Source organism: Peromyscus maniculatus, chromosome 14 (genome assembly GCF_049852395.1).
Source record: "Peromyscus maniculatus bairdii isolate BWxNUB_F1_BW_parent chromosome 14, HU_Pman_BW_mat_3.1, whole genome shotgun sequence".
NCBI lineage: Eukaryota > Metazoa > Chordata > Mammalia > Rodentia > Cricetidae > Peromyscus > Peromyscus maniculatus.
Genome location: NC_134865.1, coordinates 1,730,737 through 1,753,690, shown reverse-complemented (window position 1 = coordinate 1,753,690; position 22,954 = coordinate 1,730,737). Strand labels below are relative to the sequence as shown.

Below are 22,954 nucleotides of genomic sequence, written 5' to 3'. Positions count from 1 at the left end.
AAAAGCCTAGTGAAGCTGATTGTGGTGGTGCAATCCACCAGCACTTGGGAGGTAAGGGAAGGTGGATCTCTGAATTGGAGGCCAGTCAGCATAATCTACATAGTGAGTTTCAGGACAGTCAGGGCTATTTAGAGAAACTCTGTCTCAAAAACAAAACAACAGATAGAGAAAGAACGAAAAGAAGTAAGGAAGGAATGAAGAAAGAAAGAGAGAAAGAGAAAGAAAGGAAGGAAGAAAAGGAAGGAAGGAAGGAAGGAAGGAAGGAAGGAAGGAAGAAAGAAAGAAAGAAAGAAAGAAAGAAAGAAAGAAAGAAAGAAAGAAAGAAAGAAAGAAAGAAAAAGAAAGAAGAGGCTATTCTATTGTTCTCACAGTCTAAAAATATTCTGTCGGAAGGGCCATCTCTGAAAGGCCCCCAAAGCAGGAGACCCTTGGGGGTTCTCCAGCTAGGTGTAGCTCCCCACATTTTCAGAAGCAAGTCTCACATACCTGGTCTGGGTCTTTGTTGGAGAGGGTAGAAATAATGGCTGTTGTTAAACAGTAAAAAGTGTTTCACTGTGCTGTACGGATGTAAGCCTGTAAGAAGGATGAACATGTATGCCAGGTATGATAGGACATGCTGGTAATCCCAAACTTCTAAAATAAAGGCAGGGATGCAGCAGTTGATCTCAAGACAACAAACAAACAAACAAACAAAACAGACGAACATTTATAAGGGTATTCTGTACATAATAAATTAGCTTTATATACGACAGTCGATTTGAATGAACTAAAACGACGGTCACTCAAGTGAGGGCCAATCCAGCACGTTGATCTGGCTGGCCTTGATCTCAAAGAGATCAGTCTCGGGAGTGCTGTTGGTGTTTTGTTTCAGACAGGGTCTCACGTAGCTCAGGCTGTCCTCAAATTTTCCGAGAATGATCTCTGGCTCTTCCTGCCTCCGTTTCCCAAGTGCTGGAATAAGCAGTCCAGGCCCTCAATTCTGAGTTTCAGCAAGCGCATCTGCCGCAGCTGGGGGAGTGTCACAGAGAAAAGCTTTTTGTTGTTGTTGGTCCCCCCCCCCCCAGTGTATATTGCTCTTCGTGACAGTCCCAAAATGAAGAGAGGAAAGAAAAAGACGAGGAGCCCTGACAGACACCGTTTAGATGAGGAACCCGAAGTGTTTCCCAACCCAGCCTTATTTTATAGGCGAGGAATCGGGTTTAAATAACTCGTCATTTTTCACTTGGCCTCCTTAGAAGCCCACATTGTGAGGCTGGGGTTCGCCTTCTTCCCCAGGCGTGGTCTGTCGGTTTTGTGGCTTAGGAACCGTCTCCGCCTTCCACCGCGGGAGGTGGGAGGAACGGACCACTGGAGGACCCACGCGCGGGGGGTGGGCGGTGGGGGTGGCGCTTCCGGAGCGCGCGGGCAGCGGCGGCGGACGACTTCCGGCGGAGGCGTAAACAAGGCCCCGAGCGGCCGGAGGGAGGCGGGGCGGGCTGCGAGTGCGAGCCGTGGCGGCCGCTCTCCCGCTCCGAGCCCGGGGTCCGTCCGGGTGGCACCGCGGTTCCCCCGCGAGGCCCGCAGCCGCCGCCGCCGCCCCGCGCGCGCTCGGCCGGGAGGTGGAGGCGCAGCGCGGCAGAGGCGGCTCGCCAGCGCCGGCTGCGCGCCGCGGTCCGCGGCTCCGCTTTTCCTTTGTCTCCCGCCGGCGGGGCCGGAGCGCTCCCGGGGCGCCCAGCCCTGCGGCCTCAAGATGGCTGATGGCCACGAGGATGCTCGAGCGGACGACCTGCCAGGCCCGGCCTTCGAGAGCTACGAGGCCATGGAGCTGGCCTGCCCGGCCGAGCGCAGCGGCCACGTCGCCGTCAGCGATGGGCGCCACATGTTCGTCTGGGGCGGCTACAAGGTCAGCGGGGGCGGGGCGGGCTCCGCGGGCGGTGGGCGATGGCTGCGGCTCCGGGTCGCTCCGGAGAGCATCCCCCTTCCCTGCCTCGGTGGACTCCAGGCGCCCGGGCTGTCGTCACCGCTCTCTTGGACTTAGGCGTCAGCCTGCCCCTCCACCCCCGCCTTGTTGTCTTTGGAGCGATCAGAGCCAGGCTCTGTTATGTGGGTTGAGTAGCGGGTGACTGTGGCCCAAGTTATGGAAAAGGGCGGAGGCGAGGTTGTGCGAGGAGTCACTCACTCATACCTTTGGCCCGGTTCACCCGCGAAGGCTTTTAGCATCCCGAGCCGGGGCCAGTTAGCCGACGGATATTGTAATTGTTTGCCCACTGTGTGAACCAGAGCCCCAGGACTCGCTTACTCAACCTCCCCGAAGCTGTAACGACCCCCGTGCTGATGTCCACCAGCCTACTGTATGAACGCAGGGCCGTTTTTCTTAACAAGTTTCAGCTGAGGAAGGCTTGCTCCTCAGAAGGCCCTACTACGAAAATTAAAGGAAAAAATTCCACCAGTAACGAACGAGTCCCCAGCATCATAGGTAATTGGAGTGCAGTTCTTTGGCCTTTGTGACCAGGTATCTGTTTGGAGTCTCATTTGCACTGCGTGTTGTGCCCCGAGGTGGGGAATACCGCTCTGTGTTGTCTCCTGTTTAAAACGGTGCTAACCGGTTCTATTGTACTGGTTTTAGAACTCCACGATACGCTGTAGTTCTTGGATTTCGTTTGGTTCACACTCATTTGGTCCATTTGAACCACAAAACTATGAATATTGTTTTAATGTTAAAATGACCTGACCCTTGGTATTGGCTTGAAATCCAGTTCTCTGCACCCGTGCTGTTTTGGGAGTGTTTGCTTAGGGACTTAGTAACAGTTTAGCTTATGGTACTGGTGACCTGATCACAGTTGGCCATTTTTGAGATAACTGTCCTGATAACTTCATTTGGTCTAACCATTAGTTCTTTTGCTCGTCCCAATTAATGTATCACGTTGTCTCCAGCTTCCAGGGACTAGGTTTTTAGAGGTTGGTGTTGAGAACTTCAGAAGTAGGGCGCATTATTAAAACGTAAATTCTGGGGGTGGAAAGGTGGCTGAATGGTTGAGAGCACGGGCCAGATTTCTAGGTTGGAGTCTTAACACCCACCTAGCAGCTCCCAACTGTCTGTAACTCCAGTCCCGGGGATCGGAACCCTCCTCTGGCCTTTTTTGGCACTGCACCCAGGGAGTGCACAGTCAGTCATGCAGGCAAAAGTTACACACATAAAATTAATCTCTTCAAAAATGTAAGTTCTCTTTGAGGAAGGTAGGCCTCTTGGTCAATCACACTTCAGGCTAAACTATGTCATTCATAATTGTGTTGTTAAAAAATGAGCGTTGAGCCATGGTGTCATAGAGTTTGTCCTTGAACTCTTGATCTTCTGTTTCGGTCACCCAAGTGTTGACACGAGACTCTTCCATAGTGTGTTGGGAAGTTGTGAGAGTGGAAATCTTCTGGTGGTGGGTTTCTAAGGTCCTCGATGCCTTGAAATTAAGGAGAGGGGCAGAGTGGCTGGCAGTGAAGCAGGTGATACAGAACCTGCTCTCCTCCAAACAAACAAAGCCAGGTCTCCAGCCCTGGCTGGCCTGTAAGTTGCTAGGTAGACCAGACTGGCCTCAAACTCCCAGAAATCCATCTGCCTTTGCCTCCAGTGCTGGGATTTAAGGTGTGTGCCATCACTCCTGGCAACTTGTACATGTCTTTGGTTGTAACCCTAACTCAGAATAGGCACAGGAAGCCTTGGTGATATATCAGAGGTAATAAACTGGCTTCTTTCCTAGTGGTCAGCAGTACGTACGTACATACGTACGTACACACACACACACACACACACACACACACACACACACACACACACCCCAAGCCAGGCTGGCCAGCCCACTGTTTGCTTTCTAATGTTGACCTTTACTTCTCTTGGCACTCTGGTAGGAAAAGAAGAGTTCCATGGCTAGCTGCTCGGTTACTATATGATAACATTCAAGGGTTTGGGGCCCTGACTCTTTTTCAGTGAAGTGCAGTTGTTATTGCCAGAGAGGATCCAGGAATGCCGTCAGGCAATCCTCACTAGAATGGAAGATCCCTGGCTTCACCACTGCTTGTTAAATAACCCTACGCAGATCATTTATGTTTTGAAGTCTTCTAATAAGTTTTCTGTTAGGGTTACAAAGGAAATTTGAGGACATACAGTAAACTTGGTCTTTGTTAAAACCTGAAGGGACATAGAGTAGAATGGAACAAGGAAAGACTCAGTATTTGCATCTTTGTAGTTTTTCCCTCAGATTGAGGGGGTGAAAGGAAAGCTTGGCTAGAACACCATGTTAATGTGGGCGGGGCACGTAAGTCATCCAGTCAGGCCACCGGAATCAGGTGTGTAGCCTGGTCTGCTGGGATACAGCAGACCTTAGGGCAGTAGTTTTCAGCTGATGGGTCTCCACCCCCTTGGGGGTCCAAAGACTCTCAGGGCTCATCTAAGACCATTCAGATGTTTACATCACAGTTCACAACAGCAGTACAATTACAGTTATGAAGAGGCAACAAGAATAATTTGATGGTTGGGGTCACCACACCATGAGGACCTGTATTAAAGGGTCGCAGCCTTAGGAACGCTGAGAGCCATTGCCTTAGGGACTCCCCAGGGAGGGGCCCTTGTACTATTTGCAAGAGTTGTATGAAAAGTTGGACTGAAGATCTGTCTGCACTCAGCATTACTGTACGTAGCTGGGTCTTGGAAGACTGCATTTCGTAAGCACACAAAACTTAATTTTATATGATCACGTTCATAAATAGTATCTCAGGAAAGATAGATACAAACCCCATAAGATGCCTCTTGAAAATATCAGTTACTGGGGCAAGGAGATGGCTCAGGGGTAAAAATCTCACTGCACAAGCCTGATGACCTGAGTTCGATCCCCAGAACCCACGTAAAGGTGGAAGGAGAGAACCCACTCACACAGTTGTCCTCTGACCTCTAAATGAGCACTGTGGCACAAGGTCCAATGACCACATCACTACACGTCCCAACACATTAGCAATAAGTTAAAAATAATGGCAGTTATTTATATTTGCAATCTTTCTTGTTCTTCCTAGAGTAATCAAGTGAGAGGATTATATGACTTTTATCTACCCAGAGAAGAACTTTGGATCTACAACATGGAGACTGGAAGATGGTAACTGGATATTAGGGCGGGAGGTGGGGCTTACAAACTTCAAATAAGGTTGCAGAGGAAATTGAAAACCCACGAGGGGGTGTGTGCTTTGTTTGTTTGTTTGTTTGTTTGTTTGTTTGTTTTTTGAGATAGGGATTCCCAGTGTAGTTTTGGTGCATGACCTTGCTTTGTAGACCAGGCTGGCCTCAAACTCATAGAGATTTGCCTGACTCTGCCTCCTGAGTGCTGGGATTAAAGGCGTGTGCCACCACCCGCCCCGCTTGACTTTTCAATTGGAGAAAAAGGAAAAAAAAAGATCTATTTAAAAATAAAAATAGTCCGGGCAGCGGTGCCACACGCCTTTAATCCCAGCACTAGGGAGGCAGAGCCAGGAGGATCCCTGTGAGTTTGAGGCCAGCCTGGTCTACAGAGCGAGATCCAGGACAGGCACCAAAACTACACAGAGAAACCCTGTCTTGAAAACTACAACAACAAAAAAGATTAAGAATTTAAACCTACTTCAAGCTAAGCAAAGATAAAGTAACAATAACTGATGATGTAATCAGAAGACCTGAGGTGAACTATTAGTTTTGTGAATCTCTACAGCTGGGCATGGTGGCACATTCATTTAATTCTAGCACTTAAGAGAGGAGAAAACAGGCAGATTTCTGTGAGTTCTGGGCCAGCCAGGACTTCATACCTGGCAGTATTACATAGGGGTTTATTTAAGTCACTAAAAGGTGACTTTAAAAAAAAAATCTGTTGGATTATCTGTCAGCACTAATAATGCTGGCGTTTTCCTTTTGGTTTCTCGGCCTACTTAGAAACACACTGGGGCCATGGAGATGGCTCAGCAAGTAGGTGATTGCCATCAAGCCCACATGGTAGCCGGAGCAAGTCTTCTGCACCTGCCATGTGCAGACCCCCATAGTGTGCTGTGACACAGCTGTGCCCAGACATACACACAAATCAGCGGAAAACACAGACCTCCAGTCAGTTAAGACCATATAAATAAAAAGCCAACGGTCTGAGAAAAGGCTTTCAGAGCCTTTCCTTCTGCCTGTTAGGCAGTCGGGACAGGTTTAAAATGGGGAAGCTGATTCCTTGGGTTATCTTGTAGCTAGAAGACCCTAGATATTGTCAGCCTTCTTTTCTCTTACTGTGGGATATAAGTTAGTAAGCCTTGTGTTTCTTACCCTCTGGGAAACTTATCTAACTCTCCCCCTTTTAGGAAAAAAATCAACACTGAAGGTGACGTTCCTCCTTCCATGTCTGGCAGCTGTGCTGTGTGTGTAGACAGGGTGCTGTACTTATTTGGAGGACACCATTCCAGGGGCAATACAAATAAGGTTAGTGTTTTCTAAGGAATGTGGTTTGAAGCGGTTTTCTCCTTCCTCATTTTCAACCTCAGATTTCTAGAGTTGGGCTTACACTTGTGCACTCTAAGTGTGTACTTGAGTGTGGTATAAATGTGTATTGTAGGATTTTCTCTACCAGTCTGTACTAGGCCTTTGTCAAACAATGTTAGCAGCCTGTGTGTAGTCACTTCCTAGGTGGTTTTGCTTGGTGCTCTCAATTGCCTGTCCTTTCGACAACTCTGAGTGGTAGGTGAATGTTAACTAGAAAGCATTTTCAAAGACGGTTACAGACAAAGGATGTATAGTAAACAGTAAAGGTGAACTCAGAGTCATAGGAATAAATTAATACTAAAAAAAAAAAAAGTAGCTAGGTGGCACATGCCTTTAATCCCAGCACTGGGGAGGCAGAGGCAGGTGTATCTCTGTGAGTTTTTGAGGTCAGCCTGGTCTACAAATCGATTCCAGGACAGCTAGGGCCACACAGAGAAATCCTGTGAAAAACCAAAAAGAAAGAAAGAAGTAAATAGTAATACTCCTCTAATGTTGCCCTAAGATGCATGCTGCTTTGATTTTGATCCAAATAGGGAAAAAGATGTCAGCTGTTCTTTTCAGGACAGTAAAAGACAGATGAAGTTTCAGCAAGGCATGAAACAGTTATAGGTAAACTATTAACTCATTTACTTTGCGACTTAGTAAGCATTTTCTATGCAGAGTAGAGTTGGACATTGGAGACAGTAGGGATGAACGATGCAGTTCCTGAGTTCAGGAGCTCACGTTCCAGAAGAGACACCTGACTAAATGACTAAATGACTGCAGTCTGGGCCTTCTGTGGTGAGATGGAGCCTGGTGCACAGTAGCAGCTCTGTTGGGTCTGTAGGATGGTGTGGAACAAGTGTTTACTCAGCTGTTTCAGCTGAGCAGTCAGAAGTCAGAGTGGACTTGCAGGTCCGTTCTCTTGGTGGAAATGTCAGGTGGCGTTGTGGTTTGGGTGCATGGAGGAGCACCATGTGTCACTGAAGCTCCAGACCATCCTTTCTTTCCTTAGATAAACAGATGCAGATATGGCAGGAAAATGCGTGGATTCGACCTGAAAAGGCTTAGGGAGGAGTGCAGCTCGTTTCCAGGGGTTGGGGAGCAGAGTGATTAATAGTTACTAACACTGCTGTAGTTCAGTTTTATAATAGTTAGTAACACTGCTATAGTTCAGGGTTTTACATTTGACCAGAAGGAAACTTAGGTGTCTCAGAAAGGTGAGGTGTGTGTGTTCTGTTACCTCGATTTGAGTCCTTAGGATTTAAACTTTTTTTTTTTAAGTTTATCTTTAAAGATTTATTTTTATGTGTGAGTGTCTTGCTTGTGTGTGTGTCTTTGCACAACATGTGTGTCTGGTGCCCATGGAGGCCAGAAGAGGGTATGAGATCCCCCGGAACAGTTGTGAGCTGCCATGTGAGTGCTGGGAATCAAACCCAGGTTCTCTGGAAGAGCAGCCAGTGCTCTAAACCACTCAGTCATCCAGCCAACTCTCGAGTGTTTAACCTTTTAAGTATTGATTGATCTTTTATAATTAATTAGGCAGGAAGACATGTTAAGTTGAAGAGCCTAGTTTTTGTTTTTGTTTTTGTTTTGGTAACATGGTCTTGCTGTAAATGAACAAACAAATTAGCAAAATTCAAGCTGCTTATCCAAAGTTAAGGCAACATACGGAGCTTGTGCCAAGATACAAAGGACCCCATATCCAATTCTTTTGTCATAGAAGTGTAGCTAATGAAAACAAAAGCAGCTGAACATTTTTAAAGTGTTATTGATTTAAGAAATTTATATTCTGGGGGCTGGAGAGATGGCTCAGAGGTCAAGAGCACTGGCTGCTCTTCCAGAGGTCCTGAATTCAATTCCCAGCACCCACATGGTGGCTCACAACCATCTACAACAGGATCTGATGCTCTCTTCTGGCCTGCAGGTATACATGCAGAGCACTCATACATAAAATAGAAATAAATAAAATTTTAAAAAACCCAAAAACTTTAATTTACATTCTGTTGTAAATTCATAATCTTGACCCAGGCCAGTGTGGCAGCCAGTCTGCAGTCAGACTCAGCCCTGAATTAGATGCACCTTCATCACAGAATACAGTTAAAAACAAATGTCAATACTGAGTTTTCTCCAGAACCAAAACTAACTGAAATCATTGCTTCTGACAGTTCTACATGCTGGATTCAAGATCTGCAGACAGAGTGTTACAGTGGGAAAGAATTGATTGCCAAGGAATTCCTCCATCATCCAAGGACAAACTTGGTGTCTGGGTCTATAAAAACAAGTACGTTAGAAGCTCTGTAGGGTTGGCCTTTTGTGCAGAATTTAGTCACCCTGTAAGTACCCCGTCAGCATTCTACATAAGCATGGAGCACATCCCATAGTAAACGAATACACGAGCTCATTTAACTAGCAGCTAGTTGTCATGTTAAGCACTATTCTTTGAATAGTATTTCCATATACTTAGTTGTACTCAACTCATTCCATATTTCAAGATTTAAAATATCCTCTGACTTAGCTTACAGATAACTTAAATCTTTTATGTTTTGGTTTAATATCAAACAGGTTAATATTTTTTGGAGGGTATGGATATTTACCTGAAGATAAAGTATTGGGAACTTTTGAATTTGATGAAACATCTTTTTGGGTAAGTGAAGTTTCATGTTGCACATGGCCTATTTAGTATGTTAAAAATATATTCTATTTTGTTTTTATTTACTTTCTGAAGTTTTTATTCCAGTTTGGAATTTTATTGTGTGTGAGTGCACGCCATAGTGCAAGTGACACAGTGTCTTGAAGTCAGAGGACAGCTTGCGGGAATCGGTTCTCCTCCCACCATGTGGGATCTGGGGATTCACACTAGGGCATCAGGCACTTCACCAGCCGAGTCGTCTTGCCACTCTGAAATCACTTACATTCACCAGTAGTTTTATTCATTTTACTTGTTAATAAACTGGGCAAGCAAGGGTAATATAATTTAATAAACAGTATTTGTAAAGTAACAGAATCTTTTTTTCTGCAGAATTCAAGTCATCCAAGAGGATGGAATGATCATGTACATATATTAGATACTGAAACGTTTGCCTGGAGCCAGCCCATCACCACCGTGAGTTCCCGAAGAATGAAGTGTACTTAGAGAAGAGGGTACACCAGAGTCGGGAGGGTCTGAAACTGACAGTTCATTCTGGTTGTTTTCTGGAATGAGACGGTCTGTAGCTTTTTTGCTCTCCAAGGAGTACAAACTTCAGAAGTTCAGCAGATACACAGAGTCTGTGTTTTACCTTCATCTGCTAGTAACTAATCGAGCTTTAGTTGAAAGTTACTACAGATCAGTTTCTTTCCTTTCAAAGACACTATACAATGTGCCAGTCTTTTTTTAAGCAACTATGACATACTAACTAGTTCATCCAGTAAGTTTCGGAAATACTAAAATGTTCAGTTGTGGTATTAGCTTTTAATACTGTTGCTGTCGATAAGTCTGTACTTTGGCCTTTAAACGCCTGAGTATCTGGCATATTCTTGTTGTCTGATATTCAGAAAAGACTGATACTTTCCCTCTGTTTATAAAGTTCATTTTATGAAGCCGCTTTTCTGCCTTTTTAACAGGGTAAAGCACCTTCCCCCCGTGCTGCCCACGCCTGTGCGACTGTTGGAAACAAGGGCTTTGTGTTTGGCGGCAGATACCGAGTGAGTACAGAAACCGTTCTGAGCGACTTGCTTTTGGATCCTTCAAATGCTAACTGCTCACTTACTCTTTTTTTAGGATGCTAGAATGAATGATCTCCACTGTCTTAACCTGGACACATGGGAGTGGAGTGAATTGTAGGTATTACCTTCTGTGCATTTCAGACCCTACCCCATTCTCTAGAGTATGTAATGAACGTGCTTCCAGTTTCTGTAATTGGGGTTTAAATAAACATGATTACTGGGTCCTTAAGGAAGGACTTTTATTTTTATTTCCAGTTTCCCTAACTATGGGCCTGGTTCAGCATGTTTGCTGAAAAGAAATTCTAAAGTTGACTCTGTCTTCAAAGAACAGTTCAGTATAAGTATGTAGTTCATACTGAGAGGTTTCTTTTTCTTAAGCATGTGTCTGGATATAAGATGTGCATACATGATGTATGTTTGTGTGGGTGCATGTCATGTGTGCAGGTATGTATAGGTCCAGAGCTGACATCAGGGGTCTTCAAACATTGTCTCCTGTGTTCATTGAGGAAGGGGTCTCTCAGCTAAACCCAGAGCTTGCCAATAGAGCTGGCTAGCCTGCTTGCTTAGAGGATCTCATTGTGGCCTTCTAAGCCCACGCATGCCACTACACGCACTAGGTAACATGTTACTTATGTAGGTGCTGGGATCTGAATGTCCTCATGTTTTCATGGCAGTCTCCCTGTTAAGCCACTTCCTGAGACGTCAGGAAGCCTAAGTTTTCTTTTTATAATAATCCATGTACATTTTTAAAGAAATCCTCAGCATTTCTGTGGTGTTTGCTCTAAACACAGACTTTTGTGTATAAGGTTGATGATGCATACGTGTGAAGACTAAGAATAGTCGTTCTGTACTCGGTGCTGTTCACCTTTTTAATTTTGGGGTGTCGTTCTTGTGACGGGGTCTTACACTGCAGTACAGGTTAGCATGAACTTAGCCTGGGCTCTCTTCAAACTTGTGGAAGTCTTCTGCCTCAACCTCCCAAGTGCTGGGATTCTGAGTGTGAATCTGTTTTTCCTTTTGAAACATAGTCTCTCGCTGGCTTGGGATTTGCCAGCATACTCCAGGGGTTCAGCTCCCTAGCAACGGAATTGCAAGCATGCATCCAGCCTGCCCCCCTTTGAAATAATGTGCGAGTTTTGTGGATAGAACTCGGGTTCTCTGGCACTTGATTGACTGAGTTATCTCCCAGACTCTAACCACAGATATTCTAACTCAGATGTTCTTTTTAGAATTCCACAAGGCATATGCCCCGTTGGTCGATCCTGGCACTCACTGACACCAGTCTCTTCCGATCATCTTTTTCTTTTTGGAGGATTTACCACTGAAAAACAGCCACTAAGTGAGTCCTTTCGATATATATTATCATCATGTGTCATAATCACTCAGTAGCAGTATACTACTATGTATACGAGTCACTGAAATTGAGTCCTGGCTGTACCCTTTCAGGATGACTTCATGTTGACCCTATAACACCTTATAATTGTACATATTAGGACTAAGTCCATGCTGCTTGGTTAAAAAAAAAATGGCTTGGAACCCTTCAAATTCCTGCTGAAAGGTTGTACAAGCAGCAGCCTTACTTCTGTAACCACAGAGGACAGGGACTAGGATTGACTTGATATGCTTCTTGTTAAAGCTGTGCCCTGTATGTGGCACGCTGACAGGATGAACATACTTCATAGCTTTTTCTTTGTTTAATCAGGTGACGCCTGGACTTACTGCATCAGTAAAAATGAATGGATTCAGTTTAATCATCCTTATACTGAAAAGCCAAGGTATGAACTACCTGAAAGGTATAATTTCTTACAATTAATTAGTCCCATGAGTGTACAGAACTGGTAAGAACTGAAGATGTTTTGGCTAATTTTATCCAACATGCTTAGGAAAATCTGGTGCTCATTAAGGTTTCATGTCATACTTCCCAAAAGACCAACCAACATTACCTAAGTGTCCAGAGCTTGCTTTCTCCCCATCTATATGAAGAACACTTCATATAGGAATTTTAATGCCTTAAAATTTTCAAGCACATACATGGGGGGGGGGCGGGAATCAAACCAAGAATTGTTCACAAGTTTGTAGTAGCATTATTCAAGATTAAGTACAACTGTTTTTAAAGGCAGAAAAAAAAAAGGCTGTATGAGGAGACACATACATGTAATCCCAGCCCTTAGAAGCCAGGAGGAGGATCAGGAGATCAAGGGCTCTGGGCTACATGAGACACTCTAAAATAGTTATTTTTTTTTCCTTTTTAAATACTGATGGGACATTTTTAGTCTCCAAAGGAATTGCTATAGGCAGTTATATACTTAGCATTGTTATTTAAAGTGAATTTAAGTATGCCATTCTCCATTTTTTCCCCCCAAACTCAAGTATAGTCAGTTATTCTGCTTAGACTTTTGGCAGAAATGACCGTTTCACAGAATTAATTACCCAGCTTGGAAAGCTTTAGTAATTTCAGTCTTTTGAGACACTGAGTGCGAGGCCAGCTCACCCTGCCACTGCTTAGCCCCTATGCATAAGACTTTCATTGCTAACAAAGACCTTGATTATTTGGTTAAAATTCCTCACTATGTGTCCCTGGCTGGCCTGAACTCATTATGTAGATCAGATTGGCCTCAGATTTAGAGATCTACTTACCTCCACTTCTAGTGTGCTCCGATTCAAGGTGTACAACACCAGCCTTATGCAAAGCTTTTCCTTGAGATTGGATTTCTTACTATATTTGGTCTGAACCACTTTGAAATCTCTCCTTTTGTGTGTGTGTGTTTTTTTCGAGACAGGGTTTCTATGTGTAGCTTTTGGTGCCTGTCCTGGATCTCACCCTGTAGACCAGGCTGGCCTCTAACTCACAGATCCACCTGGCTCTGCCTCCTGAGTGCTGGGATTAAAGGCATGCCCACCACCACCTGGCAAAATCTCTGTCTTTCTATCACTAGCTCTACAATGTAGTTAAAGTAATCAGCTTGGACTTTTGAGTTACATTGAACTAAAGCTTTTTTTGGTTTTTCAGAGACAAGGTTTCTTAAGTGTAGCCCTGACTATCCTAGAACTCACTCTGCAGACCAGGCTGGTCTTGAACTCAGAGATCCACCTGCCTCTGCCTCCCAAGAGTTGGGATTAAAGATGTGTGCCACCACCGCCTGGCTCAAACTTTGTTTTATGTGCAGGTTATGGCATACAGCTTGTGCAAGCGATGAAGGAGAAGTCATTGTTTTTGGTGGTTGTGCAAACAATCTGCTGGTCCACCATAGAGCTGTAAGTACATTTCACTGCACGTATTTATGGGAATATATCATGTTTGTGTGTGCAGGCACATGTGCATATGTGCCATGGGAGGAGGACAATACTTGTAGTTAATGCTGCCCTAACATGATGTGGGTCTTGGGAATCCAACTCAGGTTGTCATCCAAGGTGACAAGAGCCTTTAGCAGATGAACCTTGCTGGGCTTATTTATTTATGACTTTTCCAGACAGGGTTTCTCTGTGTAGCCCTCTCTGTAGACCAGGAACTCCTCTCTGTAGACCAGGCTGGCCTTGAACTCAAGAGATCCATCTGCTTCTGCCTCCTGAGTGCTGGGAATAAAAGTGTGCACCACAACTGCATGGCTGTTTGTTACTTTTTAAAAAAAAAAGTGTGATGGTTGTTTTGCCTGCATGTATGTCTATGTGCCATATGCATGCAGTTCTCATGGAGACCAGAAGAGGGTATTACATCCCCCTAGAGCTGGGTTGCAGGTGGTTGTGGTTGTGAACAGCAGCCCCATGTTGGTACTGGCAACTGAACTCAGGTCCTCTGAAAGAGCAGACAACTGAGCCATCTCTTTCTCAGACCCTCCTTTTCTGAACACAAGGACTAAATGCTAAGTAGCACTTCAGCACCGAGCTGTAGTATCTATTAAGCCAGCTCTGGGTACAGCTCCTGCACTAGCTGGGCTCAGAGCTGCTGCAGTCCTGTCTTTGCCTCCGAGAGCTGGGCTCACAGGAGTGTACCACACCAGCCTACTTTCAGCACTTGCATTTTAACACACTCTTCCTTTTTTCCAGGCACACAGTAATGAAGTACTTATATTTTCAGTTCAACCAAAATCTCTTGTACGGTAAGTTCTTACCAGGTACTTGGTACCAGGTAGATGGTTATTTAAAGGCAATAATGAATCTTCATTCAAGTTAATGTAAAATTATTTTTCTCTTTCCTTGTCCACTTTTAGGCTAAGCCTTGAAGCAGTCATTTGCTTTAAAGAAATGCTAGCCAACTCATGGAGCTGCCTTCCAAAACACCTCCTTCACAGTGTTAATCAGAGGTTCGGCAGTAACAACACTTCTGGGTCATAAGGCTTCACAGATAATAAGTCTGATCTGCTTGCATGGAAAACAACCCTGTATTTGTCACAGAGTGGCATCCATTGTATAATTATATTCATTGTTGTAGTTTGCAGCTTTCTGGGTTTTATGTGCATGTGAATGGCCTAGAGAACCTATTTTTGTGTCTAAAGTTTACAATAAATGTATTTAACACCAGTACTTGTCCATTGTTAAAGTTAAAAAAAAAAAACCCACTGCATTGGCTTTTTATATACCAAGAATAGGTATAATATACATTTATCTTTTGATAATTTGGATGTAATGTAGAAAATGCTACATTTTTAGTCTTTCACTTATGTAACCTGGTCTTGAATCATTAATACTCCAGCCCCCAGCTCTCAAGTGCTAGGATTAAAAGCATGCTATCACACCTGGGTGTGTTGGTGGTGGGGGCAGAGAGTGAAAGTCTTATACAGCCCAAGCTACAATTAATTTAGTACTTCAACCTTAATGTATTGGTGTGATCCTGGAACAGGCGGTCATGTTTACTGTCCAGTTCATTAAAGTGGCAGTTTGTACCTCACGAAGGAACAGAGATAAAACGAATGGCTTGATTCTCTGTTCTGGTAGGAGAGAGAAATCTGGGCCAGGAATCTTTAGTGCTAAGCCTAAAAAGTGCACTTCTGAAGTTACAGGTTAGGACACTACTTGATGGCTGCTAGGGATGCAAAAGAACCTGGCACACAACTGAACAACATTCCACAGAAGAAATTAGGGTGGAAGGGGATGTATATGAACACACGGAAACAATTGTCTTTTTCCTCTAGGTGTTATTTTTTGCATTTGATGGAAAACTTGATAAAATTTTCAAGACACAATCCCTGAATGTTTAATTGCCCCCAGAAAACCAAACAAACCCCTCATGATTGGTTGTAATATGTGTGTATTAGATATTAGATACAGTAAACCTCTGGTCAGTAGTTAATGCAGCTGAGCCACGTCAGGTCTTTACATCATTAAATGAAACCTCAAGAATTTCAATAAAATGTAGAACAATTACAGATGTGTATCACTGAACTTTTCACAAATAGTTTAGGAAATACTATTGTAATAGTTTATATATATATATATACACATATATATATAAAACTTGAAAAAAACTCTTAAGTCCTTTTGGTGATATAGCAAGGCAATTTGTAAATGTGGAAGTCCTGTTAACATGTCTGCATCCTTGAACTTCCAAGGCTATAAAACTGGCTCTTCACAGTGTTTCAGGATTTCATTTTGGCTATTTTCTTTTTACATGAAGAAGATTAGGTGCAGAGACTTTCACTTTGCCAGGAATGTTTCTTGATAAATCTGTGTCCTGAAAAAGGAAAAGTGCTTAATATCCCAAGTAGTAAATCATGTTTAGTATAATTATGTATACTCTACTGTCAGAAGAAAGGCGTTCATAACTTTGCTGAGCTGACTGTACTTATGGTTCCTAGTAACACAGCACTTTATTAAGACAATAGAAACGACCTTGGCCACACCACCAGTCACCAGAGTTTTGAAGGAAAACTTTACCTTCACACTGCGGAATAAGTCTTTTTCTCTTGCTGTTGCTTCTTTGGAATGCATGAAACTATTCAAGGCCGTTTTTGCAGCTGTAAATAGAGAGCTGAAGAATGTACTTCTGGTTCAGTCACTTAAACTATTTTAAAATGACAACTAAAATCCTAAGTTACCTTTCCCCTTTTTCTGAACTCCAGGAGTAAGTTTCACTTTGTATCTTAAAAGAAAAAAAAAAAAAAACTGTATGAGTTACTACACGGAGATCGTAAAGAGATTTCTCATAAAGGCATTGTGGCAACTATCATGAGTGAAGTAATGGTGACTTACTTATAATTTGTCATGGTGGTATAAGGGGCACATATTGGAATAGCAAACATTAATATGTCTTCAGGATGTGGCTGCCCTGTCAAAGAATCAAACAGATTTTCCTAAAGAGGAAAATAAAAACAATTATAAAAGGAATTTATGCCAAACTTTGAAAAAGAACAGTAGGTGTTGAGTAGCAGAGCCCTTGCCCACTGTGCAGACCAGACCCTCTCATATCACACCATCATAAATACAGCAAATGAGCATCTAAATGTATACTACAGATTTAGCTTTTCGGACAGACTGACAGCAGTGCCCAGACTCTGCTTTATAGTTCCAAAGAACTGAAGAGTAATGTTCCAATATATATATATTCTTTACAACTTTGGCCTGTGATAGTCAACAATGGGACAGTTGTCAAACCACCATTTGATGACTTCGAGAGAGGCAGGAAGACAAGTTGGACACTGCAACTAAGCTTCAGGGAGGGAAGCTATTGTGGATTCAAAAGATGCACACTAAGAACTAACTGCAAGGAAACAGGACTTAGACGTGGGCCAGACCAGTGATTTTTCTTTGTCCTGTGTAGAAGCCTCTATTAATCTCCAACTTAATTAATTTTTACTGAGCTCAGAGCTCACAAATTGGGCAAGCCTAGTTGGTCAGGAAGTTCCAGAGAGCCTTTTGTTTCCACTTCCTTAGTGCCAGGATTACAGGTGCATGCTGCCTTGCCTGGCTTTTCATGTGGGTGCTAGGGACTGAATTCAGGTGCTCGTGTGCATGGCGACCACTTTACAGACTGAGCTATCTCATGAGACAAAACAGTCTCATGCTGGGCAGCCTCTGGCTGTCCTAGCACTCATTATTGTAGACCAGGCTGACATAAAACTCACAGAGATCTACCTACCTCTGTCCCCCCAGTACTGGGATTAAAGGCGTGTGCTACCAAGGCTAGACCAATGATTCTGGACTGGGGATTTTGCCCCTGCTACAGGAGACTCACCAATATCTAGACAGTTTTGGTTTTCAGAATGAAAGGATTGGCATCTAACAGGTTAGGCTAAGGGTAATCAATTTATAATACGTTATACAGGCCTGACAACAAGGATCATACTTTCCAAAATGTTAGCAGTGCTCAAGTTGAGAAAGCCTAGGCTACTTTCTCTCTTTTTAATGTATGTGTGTGTGTATTTATGTGTCAGAGAGATTGTATTGTGTGTGTGTACTTGTGTGCACCCATGGAGACCAGAAGAGGACATCAAATCTCCTACAGTTAAAGCTTCAGGTGGTTTGGAGTGGCCCCATGCAGAGGCTGGGAACTGAACTTGGGTCCTCTGGAAGGGCAGCCAGTGTTATTAACTGCTGAGCCTCCTCTGTTCTTAAGGAGAACTTGCAGAACTCCTTAAACTAGTTCTCATTTGTAGACTATCTACAAGGGCAAAATGCTTGGTGCTGAACTTTTAAAGTAATTTACAGAATACTTTAAAAAGTGATTATTATCCCAATAATAATAATAATAATAATAATAATGCAGAGGCACAAAGGAAGGGGAGGGATAAAGAATATTTTCAGGCTAGGTACGGTAGTACACACCTTTAATCCCAGCTCCGAGGCGGCAGAGGCAGGCGGATCTCTTGAGTTCAAGATATTTCAACAACACAAAGCAAGTTCCAGGCCAGCCAGAGCTACATGCTGAGACGCTGTCCAACAACAAATACAAGAACAGCTTGAGATCTGCACAGTTCCTGCAGCTGTCTTTACTTTTCAGTTTTGAATACTATCAGCTATTCCGGCAGAGATTACAGTGAGCTGGACAGAAACCCCCACTCAAATCATACCTCATTTCCTTGCTGATCCAGATCATGCTCTTCCTAGTTCCAAACATAAAAAAGATTAAAGTCAGATATGAAATTTTGTACCAATAAGACAAAAAGCAGAAAGAAATTGACATAATAAGGCTGTTGTATAACTCATAAAGTAGGAAATTGTAGAATACAACTTAGGTCCCCTAAAACTCTAAAGTGGATCAGTGTGTACGTATTTAATACTTTAGAAAGCATTGCCATTGAAAGAGAAAAATAAGGTTTTTTTTTATCACTGTGACAAAATCTTTTAAAGTATATGCTGAAGTTGTGTTAAGTTGTAGAAACAACCTGAAGTAAGAACTAAGTTCAATATTTGCAGAGAAAATAATCTTACAAAAAGAACTTCAAAAAAATGTTTGCCAACAATATTGAGATAAGTTTAGTTTTGTATATTTAAGTTATGTGGACAATACCTATTTGGAGACAAACTAGTCTCAGTCTGTTTAGGCTGCTATAACAAGAGACTTCAGAGTGCACAATTTTTTAAAAAAATAAATTTACATCTAACAGTTCTGTAGGCTAAAAGTTCAAGATCAGGACAGCATATTTTGTGAAGACTTGCCTTGAAATGGTACCTTAGTAGAGTATGGTAGGACACACTTGTAACCCCTGCCCTTAAAAGGTCCAGGCATGAGGAGTTTTCTCAGCAACAGCAAGTTTAGGAACAGTCTGTCTGTGCTGCATGAGACTTTATTTATTTTGGTTTTGTTTGTTTGTTTTTGAGACAGTTTCTCTGTGTGGCCCTGGCTGTCCTGGAACTCACTCTGAAGACCACGCTGGCCTCAAACTCACAGAGATATACCTTCCTTTGCTTCCTGAGTGGTGGGATTAAAGGTGTGTACCACCGCCACCGCCACCCAGCTACATGAGACCCTTCAAACAGTAACAACAAAAACTGGCATCTGATGGCCAGGTCTTCATTTGACAGGGTCCCTTCAACCTCATAAGGGCATTACTTCCCTTTCTAAAAGCTCCACTTCTTTTTTTTTTTTTTTTCCGGTTTTTCCAGACAGGGTTCCTCTATGTAGCTTTGGTGCCTGTCCTGGATCTCACTCTGTAGACCAGGCTGGCCTCAAACTCACAGAGATCCACCTGCCTCTGCCTCCCGAGTGCTGGGATTAAAGATGTGTGCCTCTACTGCCAGGCCCCTAAACCTCCACTTGTTAATATTACCACACTGGCATTTAGACCATAATCCACACCCATGAAAGAAGATTAATGATACCTCTTAGGGATTTCCCCTCTGCATGACCTGCTACTCATCTAAGCTGGCCCCTTCCTTCTGCTTCGGCTTCTGAAGTGCCGGGATTCTAGCTATATGCCACCATATCTGGCATGGATATTTTTGAGCCTAAAGTTTATAGATAAAATTACAAATAGGGTAATAGCATAAAAACGTGCGAACCAAAATGAAATTTAGAACCAATAACAACACTGTCTAGTAGAGGGAAAAAGACTACTGACAAGAAATACCTATAAACGTCTCACTAGTGAAGGTGTAACTCACTTTAACTAAAAACAGTGCAACCCAACTAAAAACAGCTGACTGAGTCCAGATCACAATGATCATCACACGTGACAAACCTCAGTCTGTACTTTATATAGATGTATTTTTAAAAGCTCAGCATTTCAAGAATGTTATCTATTCATACATAAAGATATACTTAACTGTGTCTTTTAAATGATTTATTTGATTAAGCAATTAAGTAACTACCTTAGCTGGAAAAAATGTTCTTCCTGCTTCTATGACTGAGACCTAACCCCTGATAACATAGTTATTTTAATATAACATGATAAAGCTTATAATCTTATAGAAAAGCTTGAAAGTAGAAGCTTATTTTCTTCTCAAGATAAGCCCAATATTTCCTCTTATTTTCACTGAGTTCCACTGGAATCATGTGAAACCTCTCCCATAAAACTGTTATTTTGTGTGTGCTATGTGAATGTACACTTGTGTCCTCTGGGGAGGTCAGAGGGCAATCTTGGATGTCATCAGGAACACCATCTACTGTAAAATCAGATCTTTCATTGGCCTGGAGCCTGCTTAGTGGTCTCTGCTCCCTGGCCAACAGCCTCCCAAGTGTGGGGATCCTAAGCACATAAACTACACCTAGTTCTGAGGCTACAACCAAGGCCCTGTGGCAAGCATTTTATAAAATGCCATCTTCCCAGCTCCAAACTAACTTCCCAAAGGTTTCTAATCAATTTATTGGCTGCACATTTTTATGAAACTGATTTTAGTCTCTGAGGCTTTGTTTCTAAGATGAAGACTAACCTTGTCAGCCCCAGGTTGTGGTCACCCCACTTGGGAACACTTACCTTGTCATCTTGAGGATCATCTACAGCTAAGTCTTGTAAGTCATGAGTTACAACTTGAAGGGATGGAGGTTCCTTCTGAACAACATCTAAAGCCCGCTGCGGTCTACCTGTGGGTTTCTGTGGCTGTTTCTTCACAGGTTCATCTTTCGTTTTTCCTTTCTTTCCTTTCTTCCCCTTTTCTTCTTTGTTTGAACCTGCAGACTTTCAATTCATAAGGGGAAAATCCATGTAATTATTACTAAGGTTTTTAAATCATTTTAATGTTTTGAATCTAAGTTTTTCTTTTTCCTTACATTCTTGTGTATGTTTATGAGTGTAGGTGTCCATGTCATAATATACACATAGAGTTCAGAGGACAACACGGAGGAGTTAGTTTTCGCCTTTGAACATGTGGGTTCTAGGAGCTGAACTCAGGCTGCCAATCTTGGTGACCAGTGCCTTTACCCACTGAGCCACCTCACTGGCCCAATATTGTTAAGTTTTGAATGCTTATCATAGATGCCTAGATGCCCAATGAAAACCAAGAGAAATGATTTAAGATGTTACTCACTGCTAGCAATTTCATAATAAGTTCACGATCTTCTTCATCCTGGTCTTTGTATTTTTCCTTCATTTTTTTCATTTTACTCTGAAATCAAGATTTGGGAAAAAGAGCAATAAACAATATTTTTTAAAATGCCTCCTTCGTTCTATCAAATAGCTTTTGAACAAGGCACCAACCATGTAAAGAACAATCAATATGGAGGACAGGAAGATGAGTATACCATAGCCCTCGTCCCTTATGGAATCTGCCACAATGACACAGCAGACATATATACAAGCAAGGGTAAATCAGCACAACTTATCTTCAATACAGTGCCCCTCTCCCCCTGTCTACGAGCCTTCCTTCTTGGCTCCTCTGCAAGAACGGTGTAAGAGGTCCACTGGATCCCTGAGTAGGTAGAGGGCCAGAACTGAGCCGGCTCCTCTAAGTGACTCCACAGCTGACTGAGGTTGTGAGTGACACACACTGCAGCCCTCTTGTCAGAACGTGGATCTCCTGTTTCCTGTTTCCCACTGTCTGAAGCAAATGATGCCCCTTGGGATGGTCCTGCCACCGTGAGAACATGACATCCACATCACAATTACTGCCTTGTCCAACTTTCAAATCCCAGTGCAGCAACAACGAAGGAAGGTGTTCTCTACCGTTTCAGCCTCCGTGCTGAAACTAGTACTCATGATTTCTCGGCTATGTTTAACATCAGGAAGTTGGTATGTGTTAGTAGAAGCTCTTTCCCGGGACACCTTCATCAGGTCCAGTCTTACCTTTCCAGCTTTCAGCCTCAGAATTAAAAAAAACTAAGCCGGGCGGTGGTGGCGCACGCCTTTAATCCCAGCACTTGGGAGGCAGAGGCAGGCGGATCTCTGTGAGTTCGAGGCCAGCCTGGGCTACCAAGTGAGTTCCAGGAAAGGCGCAAAGCTACACAGAGAAACCCTGTCTCGAAAAACCAAAAAAAAAAAAAAAACAAAAAAAAACTTAGAGTTATTGTATGGATAGGGCGTTCTACCTGCATGTGTGTCTGTGTACCACTTGCATGCCTGGTGCCCCACAGAGGCCGGCAAAGGGGGTTGGAGCTCCAGGAACTGGAGTGACAGAGAGTTCCAAGTGCTGGAACTGGACCTGGGTCCTCACTCAGCTGCGAGCCCCACGGAGCTAACGGACCCTTCAGGCACACTCTTCTTACCTTCTGTCCTCTCTTCATCGGCTGCCCAGCTGCGGCACTTTTGCTGCTGGTCTGGTAAGCTTCAGTGTGCACAGCATTTTCCTTTTCTTTGTCCTTCCCGTCTATCACTTCCACATCCCCTGAGTCACTTGGAAGCTTTTTCTTTTTCATTTCTCTAAATAGAAACCAAGCAGAAATATCAAATTTTAAGAATGTCCAATGTGACCTAAAAATGTGTAAAAGGAAAGGGGAACATGTACAATGTTTGCCTCTTTAACTTAATTGTCACCAGACCACTGTATACAAAGAGGCTCACATTATCAGGTAAGAAAGAACTGAAAATCTTTCAAAAATTTATCATTCGTCATCTAGACTCAAAGTATTACTTCTGCTTATCCCTCCTCAACTACACATTCATTTATTCAACTAACAACGCTGATATGCAGACACCAGGACTTCTAGTATTCTGTCAGCATGGCTTTGCCAGACCTTGGACATTTGATGCACTTGTTGACTGGCTGGTGGAATAAGTAAGTGTATCCAAACATAAACCCAGTAAGGAAGAAGGGTGCACTCTGCTGCTTTGGCATCTTCTATTCCCAGTGCTATTACCCTGGTCCAGGTCTCACTGCTCTTAGACTTCCTCTGTATCCTTATAACTTTCTGTTTCCTTACCTAAGTCATAGTCCCACTGAACATTTTCCAAATTT

General features: G+C 43.2%; 2 protein-coding genes across 6 annotated transcripts in view; one reads left to right on the top strand and one right to left on the bottom strand.

Moving 5' to 3' along the window:
* Positions 1-1,461: 1,461 nt before the first annotated feature.
* Positions 1,462-14,710, top strand: Klhdc2 (kelch domain containing 2). Its single transcript, XM_006985432.2, has 13 exons — positions 1,462-1,882; positions 5,038-5,117; positions 6,328-6,445; positions 8,653-8,768; positions 9,050-9,131; positions 9,507-9,590; positions 10,091-10,171; positions 10,248-10,306; positions 11,422-11,531; positions 11,895-11,967; positions 13,360-13,447; positions 14,237-14,289; positions 14,401-14,710. The coding sequence occupies exons 1-13, from the start codon at positions 1,730-1,732 to the stop codon at positions 14,522-14,524; spliced, it is 1,221 nt and encodes a 406-aa protein (XP_006985494.1). The 5' UTR covers positions 1,462-1,729; the 3' UTR covers positions 14,525-14,710.
* A 710-nt stretch (positions 14,711-15,420) lies between these two features.
* The window catches only part of Nemf (nuclear export mediator factor), a 57,174-nt gene continuing 49,640 nt past the window's right edge, over positions 15,421-22,954 (bottom strand). For all 5 annotated transcript variants that reach the window (XM_006985433.4, XM_076550565.1, XM_042260532.2 and 2 more), the window contains 8 exons: positions 22,266-22,419; positions 21,092-21,169; positions 20,542-20,742; positions 18,196-18,228; positions 16,379-16,479; positions 16,225-16,268; positions 16,064-16,143; positions 15,421-15,860 (listed from right to left, as the gene is read on the bottom strand). In XM_006985433.4, coding sequence (XP_006985495.1) covers positions 15,783-15,860; positions 16,064-16,143; positions 16,225-16,268; positions 16,379-16,479; positions 18,196-18,228; positions 20,542-20,742; positions 21,092-21,169; positions 22,266-22,419 — 769 coding nt within the window. In that variant the 3' untranslated portion in view covers positions 15,421-15,782. The remainder of the gene's footprint in view (positions 15,861-16,063; positions 16,144-16,224; positions 16,269-16,378; positions 16,480-18,195; positions 18,229-20,541; positions 20,743-21,091; positions 21,170-22,265; positions 22,420-22,954) is intronic.

Excerpts from the sequence above, each read along its gene's own strand:
- Klhdc2 (XM_006985432.2), top strand. The coding sequence starts at position 1,730 with ATGGCTGATGGCCACGAGGATGCTCGAGCGGACGACCTGCCAGGCCCG. Across the intron at positions 1,883-5,037 it reads TCGTCTGGGGCGGCTACAAG|AGTAATCAAGTGAGAGGATT; the intron begins GTCAGCGGGGGC and ends TGTTCTTCCTAG. Across the intron at positions 5,118-6,327 it reads AACATGGAGACTGGAAGATG|GAAAAAAATCAACACTGAAG; the intron begins GTAACTGGATAT and ends TCCCCCTTTTAG.